Here is a 13278-nt window from a genome sequence, read left to right as displayed (position 1 = left end):
GAACGTTTTTCTAGTAAGGACAGATCATCCTCATGTTTCAATCGGTTTGGATTTTCTTTGATTTGTATTTTGACAGCTCTGACCTTAGAGGGTCTCATAACTAGTGCACTAATCATCTTGAACCCCTTGTTAATTTGAAAACGTTGTAAGTCTTTGAGGTTTGGATGTCTGGCCCCACTGCTTTCTACAACCTTTTTTTTTTAGAATGTCTATGGAAGAGGAGTGTTCCAGAAGCAGAAAGAGCAGTTTTCATCCCTGCAACCTTGTAAACGACCTGATGGTGGAGGTACCTGGGGAAAGACGATTAAACTGAGGGTGAATCATTTCCAGCTGGAGTTACAGGGCACAAAAAAAGCATATCACTATGACGTAGAAATCAACGAAAAGGGGAAGCCAATGCCAAATAAGGAACTACGAAGGTAGGCTGAGAATCCAAAATAATAAAAGGCTATATGCAGAGTTGCCAACCGTAGTGATTTGTCACTATATTTCTAGTGATTTTTATATTGCCCAAAAACACTAAATTAGCACATAAATCACTTGATCGTAGCAGAAAATCACAAAATCGACCAAAAATTGCTAAAACCTAGTGTTTTTTTTTTCCCGAATGACAACCGTGGCTGTGTGAAATAATTTTATTGTTATTTAACGTAGTATTATGACATCTTTGATTTACTAATTAGAAGATTAATTTAGTTGGTGAAGGTGTCGTCTCAACCAATTGTCTTATGAATGAATCAAGAATCTGTTTGCTAACTGCCTACTCAAAACTTACTGCAGCACCTGTCTGGGGTCATACACAGCTGTGTCTCTTCCTAATTTGTCTAATTAATGTCTTTCATAATTGGTGTAATGGCTTGTAAATAAGGGTAATGAGGCTACTTTATTCTGGAATGTGAATATAATTAATAATACTAAAATTAAAAACCGTTTTCTTTAATTCAAAAATCATAAAGAAAGATTTAAGGGAAATCGGAACTTTGTGGTAGGGTGTAAAGAGGGAGGCTTGCATAGATTGGGGTGGAGGAAGAGTGTGCGTAGCTGTGCTGACCTTAGGTGACTTGGTGCTGTGGTGAGCTGCTAGTAGTAGTAGTTGTAGTAGCAGTGGTAATAGTTCCCTTCCTCAACCCTTGTTTTTTCCGCTAATGTCTTGGAATTCATTGAAAATACTTCTCATTCAAATTTACCAGCTCTTTCCCTTAGCTTGTGTTTCATTCTTAGTGTCTTGTAGCTAGTTATGAAGAGGAAGCTATGGACACTTTTTCATCTGAAAGTAATGAGCTACCTTTAAGTTTAAAACGAACGGAAATTATTCCATATGTTAGGAGTTCAATAGTGGTTTTGAAGCATGGGCGCTCCAAAAATCAGATGAAGATTTGCTAGATGTTTTCCAGAGAAATTGCCTACAGATTGTGTGTGAGAGAGGAATATATTTATTTAAAAAAAAAAATCTATAACAAGCCATGAAAGGCTGAATTCGCATTTCAGAGCCATAAAACCAAAAAAAAACATGAAAAAGTACAACAACTAAAAAACTAAGAAAACAATACCAAAAACAACAATATCAGAATGGCAAAACCATTCAGGTAGTCGAAAATATTAAGCGGCAAAATGTCAGAAAGTTAAAAAGATAAAAACTAAAAAGGATTGAAATAAGATATAAGTCAAAAGGGTTCAAAGGATAACATATAAAAAGGGGGAGGGAATAAAAGAATCAAACTTGGGCATCACCAAAACCATAAAAAGAACGGGGAAAAATAGCGGTTTATTTATCAGTAATGAAGGGAACAATGTTTTTTTCATACCTGAAGGTAAAGCAACGGATGGGGACAAGATAGGAACGAGTTCAAAAATGGTACGTGGCAGACGGTGTCCGGGTTGCGAGTGTCCGGTGGCGAATTTCTTTTTGGAAAAATGCTTTCCGTGTGTAGGTTTATTATTGCATTTTTTGCAAAACGGAGGCACAACGTTCCTCTCTTATGCTCAAGAGTTTCTAGCTTGGTCCTTCTTAGAAGGAGCGAATAGAGTGAGTATGGTGCCTTAGCTTTCCTCGGAGCTCTTTTTTGAATAGATTTGATTTTTTCTAATTCATCAAGGGAGATACCAGGATGCCAAGCTGGACAAGCATATTCAAGATGCGGACGGACAAAGGAAGTATAGATCCTTAAAGAATGGGATAGGGAAACTTTAATGTTATTCAAGAGCTTAAGGAGAGACATGGACGGATTAGCTTAATGGACAATATCCTTAACATGGATATCCCGCTTTAAATTTAGTGGAAATTATAACCCCAAGCAATTTAAAGGAAGACAGAGAAATATCTGGGGGGATAGGGTTGAGGTTTCAAGGAAACATTTGTATCATCATAGATTTAGAGGGGTTTATTCTCATGTCTAAGTTCACAGCGTCATCTCTAATATCCTTGAGAATACTCATAGTCGATAGCGGTTTTCAACAAGCGTTAGATCATCCACAAAGTTCCATCTGTCGGGAAGTTCCTTAGCCTGGTTATTTATCATAACAAAGAAAAGGAAGGAACCTAGGTGAGTCACTTGGGGTACTTCTTTGTGGACAGGGAGGGGTTGGAAAATGATTCTGATATTTGACTACTTGTGATCTATTTGATAAACAGGAAGCAACCAATTTAACCAAGAAAGAATCGATACTGAAATCAGTTACAAGTTCCTCTACTGAAATATTGTGGTTAACGAGGTCATGATTGTTGACTCTTGATTGTCAGTGGAAATTACATTTAGCCAGTAATTAAGTTTTTCGAGAATTTTTCCTATCGAGTCGATAAAAAAAGGGTAATAGAAGTGGACTTGAGGTTCTTCAATTGTCTCAGTTCAGTAAGAGGTGGGATTTTTTTTTTTTTTTTTTTTTTTTTTTTTTTTTTTTTTTTTTTTTTTTTTTTTTTTTTTTTTTTTTTAGCCAATCTGCAAAGAATCATTTATTATAGTTTAGAGAACATAGGAGTGAGTGAAATAGGGCAAACACCTTCAAAACCAGGTTTCCCGTCTTTCTTTTTCAAGGGGGGTTATGAAAGCTCTGTTTCCAAATTTACGGATATTGGTAACAGGCAGTGATCTCATTGAAAAGACAAGGGAAGTCACTGAAAGCGCTAATAAGAAAAATGGGATATTTAAGGGCAGACACTTGTTTTTTGTAGCTTCCCAATTCTTCTTTCGATCTCAGACGGAGATATGGATGGAAAAGCAACGCCGGAAGGCTCTGGACGATGGAAGGAAGGAACTTGTTAAGATTATTAGCTGTAATGTCTCGGGATTCAGGTAGTTTGAAATCAAGCTGGTCAATACTCCTGCCACACAACTTTTTTTTTCTCGGAATATCAATTTTTGGTTTATTGGTAAACAGTTCACCGACCTCATTCTTGTAGTAGGATCGGATAAATTTACGTATTTCCTTTTTAATTGCTTTTCTGAATTTGTTAGATTCATCCTGTTTACCATTCCGACAAGATTAATTTTTTCTGACTAGAGCTTTTATGGTTTGATTAAGGAAGGGTTTGTCACTGGAGTACTTTAAAAAAAAAATTTCTGGGAAAGAAATTAGATATTTATCACTTAGCTTTTTGTGAAAGGTAGTGATTTTTTTCATCAAGATAATGCAAATTATAAGTATCAGACCAGTCGTCAGTACTCAGCCACCTTCCAAGAGAAAGAAGGCCAACATTTTGAAGGGGGCGGTAAGAGCCGTAGGTAACTGAGAACGAATGCTTAAATTGAAAGAGGGGGACAGGAGGAGGGAAAGATGATAACTCCAAACCAATGGAGATAAAGCTGAAGGAGGACAGTAAAAATTATTCAGATTAGTCAGATTGAAATCTAGAGAAGTGTTTCCCCTAGTTATTGGTATTTCAACTGTTTGCTTAACTTTTAGAGAGGAGCAAATTGAAATCATCTTGAATTCATTGTTCTGGGTACCCAACTTACTGACCGTATTTCAAATAGTAGGCTGTTCGAAAAGTGTGGTTAAATCCCGGTTTCTAGGGTTATAAAAAAAGAAAGGTTGAGATGGCCAGGGCGCGCTCTGTGGATGAAGGATGACAGACTGCCGAAGATTGTCCTTTTCGACCAATCTTCTACGGCTAAACGGAAACCAGGTCCTCCGCGGTTAGGGTAGGAGTAAGTCGTAAAGAAAAATTTAAGCGATATGACAGCTTCTTAAAGAGGGTGGCTTTGAACAGATTAAGATGGAGGAGGAACGTGCGTAGCTGTGTTGGCCTCAGGTGGCTTGGTCTGTGATGAACTGGTAGTAGTAGTAGTACTTGGGAGGTAGTCCCTTCCTCAACGCTTTTTTCTTACGCTAAAGTCTTAAAAAAAAATTAAATACTTGTGATACATATTTAACGGCGCTTGTGCTTCAGGAGTCATGCGTACAGATTTGGGAAAAAAGTCAAGCTTTAACGCAAAGAACAAGGAATGAGGAAGGGGCAAAGAAAAATAATATATATATAAGCAACGGGCAAATTTCATAATTTACCAGACATTTCGCCAGGTTGTCTGGGGGTCATATGATTCCTAGAGGTATTGTTGTTTGACCTTCCAACTATGCTGAATCACATTGCTGTCTCAAAATGTTAATTTGATGTCTTTGGAGAAAAAGGGAGCGTATGAGGGGGTTATTTGCCCTCCAATATCTTTATTCACTTAAAAGGGCACTAAAACTTTCGATTTGCGTTCAAATGAGCCGTCTTCCGATCTTCCAGGACCATTGTTTTGTTACGATCACCCCTGGAAAAAACGCATCTTTGATCTTTCTTCTGGCCAAAATACCAAATTCCACATTTTTGTTGATGCGAGCTAGGATTTTTCTTGGGCCTCCAAGCACAACGACCGGAAAGAAGGCCAATCGCTGTAGATACTGGGAAAGTTAAGGAGCCAGACACTCGCCTGAGGTACGGTCTTGAGGTATCGAATTGGTTCGAGCTCCTTAGCACACTTAGTACCAGCGAAGGTCCCTGAAAGTATTTTAGTTGCAGACGAGCGAAGCAGTATAACTGGTGCTTGGCAAGAGAAGCTTCCCAGAGAAATCATGGCCAACTAATGAAACGCTGCAGGTCACAGAGCAAAGACGAAGGGTAAGAATCCTTGAGGACATGGCCACTTATCGTAGGCTTTATGGAGTGCGGAACAGGCTCATTCACCGCGACCGAGCTCAGTTCGTTGCAAGGAAAGCTGGTGAAATTGAACTAGCTACAAAAAAGAAAGAGATGAGTAGCCTGTTCAAACATCTCCGAGATCTAAGAGAATATAAAACTTCCACCTTGGGACCTGTCCTGTCCAATGATAGGACACTTCTTTCTGACGAAGTTTCCTGCCTTAAGCAGTGGAGGGGCCAGTTCTGCTCGTTCCTAAATAATGCCAGCCCGTCTGTCCCTCCAAATTTTAGTCTTACCCTGTCTAGCAGTCAAAGAAATGAAGCAGATGTCCCCTCAGACGAGCCCTTCAGCCCCTCAGAAATTGAAAATGCAGTTAAAAGGCACAAAAATAATAAAGCTGCTGGTATCTTTGGCTTAAGCTCCGGACTGCTAAAATATGCAGGCCATACAATGCATCTGTTCTCCATCATCTGGCAAACTGAAATAATCCCCGAAGATTGGTGGAAGGGTGTCATTATCCTCTTGTGAAGGAGGAAAGGCTCTTTAAGTGACTACTATTATTACCGTGGAATAACTCTGCTGTCAGTTCCTGGAAAACTCAATGGTCCTACTAAATCAATGTCGGAATGTTATTCGTGGAATTCGGCGACCAGAGCAACCTGCTTCTGTGTTGGGCCGTTCAACCATCGAACAGATTCTCACGATTCGATAGATAATAGAAAAAGCTAAGGACTTCCGACGTAAAGCCTTTCTCGCCTTCGTCGATTTTCATGCTGCGTTATACTCAGTGAACCGAGAAGTTCTTTGGCGGATTTTAGAATTGACTGGATTTCCTAAGAAATATTGCAGATCTTTAAAGGTCTACACCATGGTATAGAGAGCTGTGTTCAAGTCAACTGCCGGCGAAGCCGATTCTTTTCAATTACAACACGAGTACGTCAAAGATATGCAGTGGCCTCAGAGCTCTTCAATGCCATCATGACAAAGGCAACTTAACGTCTCAGTTTTGGCCTCAAGTTTGGGGATAGCGTCATCTCAGATGCTGACTTAGATGATGACCGTGCCATCCTTGTGGACCCCATGGATCAGTTGCTGGAAGCGCTTCGGATTTTACGAGAAGAGGCCGCAAGCGTGGGACTGGAGATAAACTCAGATAAAACGAAAATTATGGCCGTAGACCCATCTTATCCTACTGTTAATTCTCCAGTTAGCCTGGACAGAACAACTAGCATTGAAGTTGTCCGAAAGTTCACCTACCTGGGCTCTGCAATTTTCTCTAATGGATCGCTTCTCCCCGAGCTGCAAGCAAGGATATCCAAAGTCGTTTCTGTCATAGGTAGGCTCAACCGTCATCTTCGGCGAAAACCAAACATCAGTCGTTCAACAAACTGTGGATTTTCAACGACCCTTTCGGCTCTGTAATGCTTTACGGAGCTGAAACATGACATGCATCAACCGTAACACTAAAGGCCATCGATATATTCCAGGCGAATAGCCTGAGAAGGATCAAAGGTCTAAGGTTTTTCATTTTATGAGTAATGAGAAGCCGCTGCAGCTCACCAAGCTGTCTCGGTTTTCTATCCAAACAACCTAGTGTACCTTACGATGTTTCGGACACCTACTTAGAATGCCCTTGCATTTACCTGCGAAGGTGATCTTTGACCCTACAAAAGCCAGTTGGATGCGACCCCGCTGCTGACCGAAGAAGCGATTGTCCGACAGCTTGTCCGAGTTCATGGCGATGACAAATATCAGACAGAGCGAAGCACAAATGGTCGCACTGGACCGAAGCGGATGGAGGAGATAGACGTCACTCTACGCCGAGCGGCGTACGGTAGGAGACCTAAGTCACGTAAGTCGATAGTTAGGATTTTGCTTGGGTGGGAAGCACCACCCCCTTTGTGTGTCCCTGGCAGGTGTGAGCCACCCGTTCACAGCATTCAACTCATTCTAGGTTTTGCCTAGATTTATCTTCCAAAAATAAATATTTAGTTACCACTCAATGTTCAGTTGTTTTTTGTTTTTTAACAGTAAAAAAAACTGTTAGATTGACTCAAACGATTGTCCAAAAATAATTGCATTGAAGTTTCGCTGAGGACCTGCCAAAGCAGTGGAATAATATTCCATAGATTTGATTAGTGTGTGCTGTTGTTTCTGGAATATTTTCCTCTTCCAACAGATATCTTTTATAACAAATTGCTTGGTTAGTTGTAATGTTAGTATATGCATTCTTTTAAATGACATTTTAGTAGAATTCGAAACCTTAAACATCATTTTGTGAGCCTCAAGGTCGGCTGACTGTCTTGAAGGCAGGTGATCCATTAGGGAATTCTCCCAAGCGACTTTTTATCATTAAAACCTATTGAGAATTTGTGATTGGATTATGAAATTTGATCGAAAAGACAATGGAAATGTTTTCAATCAAAGTCGGAAAAGTTTTCAATCAAAGTGGGCTGCATTGCAGACAATTCGAAGAGTTGTCAAATTCATCAAATGACAGTTCTTTGGAGGTGATTTTTGGCTTTTTCTTAACAGGTGTCCTGTAACGTTTTTAGCGATAACCATTTTGTGAGTTTTTAAAAGAAAATTATGCTCCGTTTGATCGAACAAACAAAATTTACACTTTCTAATGATATAAGTTTCTCTAATACTAAGCATATATATCTCCGGTAGAAAGCAAGAAAAGTTGTAAGGTTTTTCTAAGATTTAAGTTGAGGAATTAGATGTTGGCTTTTGGTTTCCTGCCGTTTATTCGGATAGCTTATCCAAGCCCTACATGCTATGGAAAGATTGGCCCATCAATTCTAAATAGTTTGACCACACAAACTAAAAGTTTCTAATAGACGAGATAGGGTCAATCTTTGTGGTATCAAATTTCTTAAAGAGAAAAATTGGCAAGACTAGTCCTAAGTTTGGACGCACAATGTAGGGAGTTCGAACCCCCTAACCCCTCCCCCTGTATATGGTTTTGAATGCACATTCCCTTTCAAGAACTAGACCAATCAGCACCAGTGGTATAGTACATACCATCGTTGTATACTAAAGTATACAATTATAATATATAATTATCAAGTACAATTATAGTATATAATTATACAATTATAGTGTAGTATATAATTATCAAGCTACACCTTTCTAATTTATTATTTGCCCATTCTGCTTAAGTTAGTTCATAGATTAGATAAGAAAATCAATTTAAAAATAGATTCAAAATTCAATTTCATTTAATATCTTGAAAATCCAAATTCAACGAAACAGCCGAGTTATATGATTTAAGAGTTGAAGAAAAAACAAAGTGTTATTTTTAGTTTTCAGTGACATTTTGAATATCCAGTTTAATCGGGTGTAGATTCTCATTTAGAAGCCAGTCTTGAAATAATTTTGCTGAAGTTTAAGGTCTGTTTAAATCTTACTAATTGTAAGGTCTGAATTGCTTGTTACGAATTGTAAGAAATAGGATTGTGTACCAGTCTTTTGGACTACGTCATTAACAGCTAAGTCATTCGGATTACAGTCGTTTCGAAGAAGAAAAAACAGCACATGCACTTTTGTCAAGACCAGAAAAAAATATTTTGCCTCCTTCCGCTTCAGACAAATTTGGGATTCCCATACCACTCCTAAAAACGTATTAAAAGTTAACTCTACCCCAATCCATCAGATAAAATGATAGAATTAACAAAACCATGTTTAAAATTCGGCTCTATTTTATTGAAACCTATTGCATATGTATTTATAAATACAGGCTCCACACGCCCGATGTAAACGTTGAATGTTTTCACAGCTAAAAATTATTGGCTAGGAATGTCTAGGTCTTCTTATCTGGTTCTTCACTGTTCTTTCTATGGACTTACCTTGCTGCATAAGGAAAATGAGGTAAGATGGAAAAACTCAAAGATAAAAAGGTAAAGATCAAATTTAAAATTAGAAGATATAAAACAAATGGGAAATCAAGAAAACTAAAAATTTATCTGTTCAGAAGGCCTGAAAAAAAAAGCCAAAACTTTATTAGATAAACATTCTGACAAGAAAAGATTATTAGCTTAACGCCAAACTTGTGGCTGTACTTACGAAACATTAATGTTTCGTTAACAAGATTTCGTGTATATTTTACGTTGCAAAAAAAAAAATAAAAAAATCGACATAGCTCTCAAAATATAATACATTTCCAATATAAAATATTCTAATATAACAAATATTCAAAATAAAATATAATAATTTGGGTTAATTAATTTCTAAAACAAATTGATAAGCTGGAAGACCTCACGCTTGATCACAGCTTGAATATCCATTCTACTCTCTTTATTTTTGAATGTTTGTATGATGTTTGTGATAATTTTAGACGAAGATAATAATGGCATAATGGATTGTGTTGTCAGTCTAACAGGCTGAGAAACCGACTTACGATCATAGTTGCCAACAGCTGGTGTCTAAAAAGAGTGTAAGTCAACGCCAAAAAGAGTGATTTTTGCTCAAAAGGAGTACAAGTAAAAAAATTGCTCCCAATCCCCTCTTAGATAAAAAAAAGAGTGCATTTCACACGAAAAGTGTGCAACTTGGCAACCCTATCCCTTGGGTTAAATGCACTTCTGACAAAGTTGTCAACTACTGACGTTTAAAGTCAACAAAAACTAACACCCAAAAAGACTGATTTTTACTCTTCCGCCTCCCCTCTGAGGTAAAAAGAGGGCATTTTACACGAAAAGTGTGCAACTTGACAACCCTATTCCTTGGGTTAAATGCACTTCTGACAAAGTTGTCAACTACTGACGTTTAAAGTCAACAAAAACTAACATCTAAAAAGAGTGATTTTTACTCATCCGCCTCCCCTCTGAGGTAAAAAAAAGTGCATTTTACACGATAAGTATGCAAGTTGGCAACCCTGTTCCTTGGGTTAACTGCACTTCTGACAAAGTTGCCAACTACTGACGTTTAAAGTCAACAAAAACTAACATCTAAAAAGAGTGATTTTTACTCTTCCGCCTCCCCTCTGAGGTAAAAAGAGTGCATTTTACACGAAAAGTATGCAAGTTGGCAACCCTGTTTCTTGGGTTAACTGTACTTATGACAAAGTTGCCAACTACTGACGTTTAAAGCCAACAAAAACTAACACCCAAAAAGATTGCATTTTACATGAAAACTGTGCAGATTGGTAACCCTGCTATTCGGTCCTATTCTTTCCAGGGTGACAATGCGCCATGTTTTTTCGCATGACAATTTCGCCGAACATTTCCCCAAAGATTGTTGTGTCTTTGATGGTATGAAGTCAATGTACTCATGCAGGAAGTTGAAGTTTCGAGAACAAGCATTTCCTGTGAACATTACATTCGAAGAGAGAGCTAGGGAATTTGAGGTCGTTGTTAAAATTGCTGCTGAGGTCAGTAATTTTCGAGCATTATTTTTTATTTTCATATCAATTCAATTGAGCTTTATATTATAGAAAAAAACATGTTGCTTAGTTTATAGCTCAGTAATTTTATAGATGAAATTTTATAATTTTATTAATATATACTATATATATATATATATATATATATATATCATAATTATTATATAAAAATCAATATATTTAATTCAAATAATAGTATTTCCTAGTATTGTAGACGTTCTAAAATAGCTAATCAGTAGGTTAGAAACATTGTTTCATTTCTGAAAGATTTAGAAAATAAGCAATTTTAATAGGTTATTAACCCAGTTGGTGGCACCGAGCCAAAATTACTTTACTTTTAATGTTTTGGGGGTAGTATACAAACTTTTGATTTTAATTTAAATCTACTTGATGAAAGTGATGAAAAGTGTTGAGTTGCAGTCAATCGTCAATCCGAGGGTAGAAGATATGCATAAAGTGTATCTAATTTTCTTAAGAATTAATATATTAAGTCCTTAATTAAGGACTTCAGAGACATTGCATAATCAAACAATCTCACATGCTTTTAAATGTTTATACTTTTTCACACGGTTTTACTATACTTAGTTGGTTCAGCCCTTTTTATCTATTTATTGTAAAACCCGTTATACAGCTGATACTGCACCCAACGGAAAACAAAGAACAAAAAGAAAAGAAACCAAACTCACTTCACTGCAAATTGACTGAAATTAGACATCAGTAAATCCCAAATAATAGCAAGTTGTATTTATGCCTATTTAAATATAATTTACTAAACTATACACAGTGCACTAGCAGAGTGTGCCAAGGAAAATTCACATTCTTACTTGTGTGAATTTCATTTAAGTGAGTTACGAAATCCTAACTGAACCGATATCGCTAAGTTGATTGTAAATTTTGGATCCCTAATAAGCAGTGACGTAATTATTAAGCTATCTACAAATAATTTGTAAAAATAATCTCTACGAGAAAACTATTCTTCAACGTTAACACAATCAACTGTACAATATAAACAAACATACAATCCTAACTATCACGATGCATTAGCAGCGGGTACCAATGATGGTTAGCTATCTTTGGCCCGTGTTTCTAATTCAATGAGGATATAGCTTCTTCAGGGTTAGCTACTTCAAACATTTTGACTAACCTAGAATTATGTGACCATGGATGGAACTGAAGTAGGTATTAAGCAAAGCTGAAGAAATATGGACAAACTTTTCTTTTACTAGATTTTGTAAAAGATCTGCCAAATATGCTTAACCTACAGAATATGGGAAAGGGCAAATTAAAAAAAAAAAAGATGCCAGCATGTGTCAGTTGAATTGCAAGTTCGTAGAAACTATGGATCTCTAATTAGTGACATTTATTTTGAAATTTTTTTTTGAAATTAAAAAGGAAATTCCAGCTTACCACCTTGTCCTCCTAACACACCAATTCTTTTTATAGAGTTTTCATTTTTTCTGGACTTTTCTACCCAAAATTTCTTATCTCACCGGGAAACTAATAAAATTAATTTTATTTATAACATTAAGCTTCGGAAAGTCGTATAACAAAACTATTTCTATATAACAAAAACTCTTTTAATGCTAAATAAAGATTACAGAGGAATACAGTAAAGCAAATCAGTCCCTACTTCATATGGAAGAGGCGTCCGTATAATTTTTGGAGGGGGTCATTCGATTGAAAGTTCTAGTGTCCTTTTTGAGTATAGAAAGTGATCAAAGGGCAACTAAGCAACTAGTTGTCGGGTGTAGGAGAAAATTGAACCATTGGGAAGCAGAAATATTTGATGCTTTCTACTAGCTGAACCATAGAGGAAGCGAGAACCATAGGTGGGGCGGGGTGTTTTCATGCAAGTTCAAAATGGGGAATTTATTATTTCCAGCTCTGAATTCAATCTTCAGAAAAATTTCAGAAAGTCGTCCTGTAGTTCGGCTTATATTAGGGATATCAACAGCGTAAGTAAATTCTATTGCACTAAAAGCCCTAGGGGCATGGCAATACAGAACAAAAAGGAATACTCCCATGTATTGCGCAAACATAATATAAATACTGCATAACACTAACAAAGAGAAACGCAAATAAAAAAAAATCTAATTATGTGCTCCTTTGCCAACTTGAGTCAAGTCGACCCCTTGTCGAGTTTTTTTTTTTTGCTTAATTTGGTCCCAAAATTGTTTTGGAATTGCTGTTTCGCTATTTGACGTCGCTTTTGGTCATACTAGTAATATTCTTCACCATCCAGAAAATATGCAAGTTTTGTCGTTTCCATGACTTACTGCACCAAACTAACCCATCTTAGGGAGGTAAAACTTACCCCCTAGTCTGGGGTAAATTTGATACCCCCAGGTAAATCCTAGGCTTGCAGAGATGAAAATTATGTCACCCTAAGATTTGATAGAGGGTATTTCTATGTACAGAAATACAAAACTCTTGTTACTAGTTTTCATATACCACAGCGGAACACAGGTTTTCGGCTTACCATGTGGTAGTTCCAACACAGTCGGTAAATCTGACACCCCCGTACATAGAAGAAGTATCTGAGAATGTTATTTTCTCAAGTCTTTATTGTAAATACGAAAAAAGTAACACCATACTTCTAAAAAAGGGAAAAAATCGTAATTTCAATTGATGTCAGAGAAAAAAAGTTTTTTTTTTACTATTTTTGGTTGAAAAAAGATTTTTATAAAAAAAAGTAATTTCAATTAGTATCAGCGGGAGTCGATATAGCAAACTTTTGACCACTGGCAGGAAAAAAAGGAATTAAAAAAAA

At 36.9% G+C, this 13278-nt stretch overlaps 1 protein-coding gene across 3 annotated transcripts in view; it reads left to right on the top strand.

Annotated features, from left to right (window-relative positions):
• LOC136040200 (protein argonaute-2-like) overlaps positions 1-13278 on the top strand; it is a 121565-nt gene that overhangs the window by 43035 nt on the left and 65252 nt on the right. For all 3 annotated transcript variants that reach the window (XM_065724354.1, XM_065724353.1, XM_065724352.1), the window contains 2 exons: positions 205-419; positions 10304-10496. In XM_065724354.1, the coding sequence (XP_065580426.1) occupies positions 205-419; positions 10304-10496 (408 nt within the window). The remainder of the gene's footprint in view (positions 1-204; positions 420-10303; positions 10497-13278) is intronic.

This window comes from Artemia franciscana, chromosome 20 (assembly GCF_032884065.1).
Source record: "Artemia franciscana chromosome 20, ASM3288406v1, whole genome shotgun sequence".
Taxonomy (NCBI): domain Eukaryota; kingdom Metazoa; phylum Arthropoda; class Branchiopoda; order Anostraca; family Artemiidae; genus Artemia; species Artemia franciscana.
Note: the sequence above shows the minus strand (reverse complement) of the source record. Positions and strands in the feature narration are given on the sequence as shown.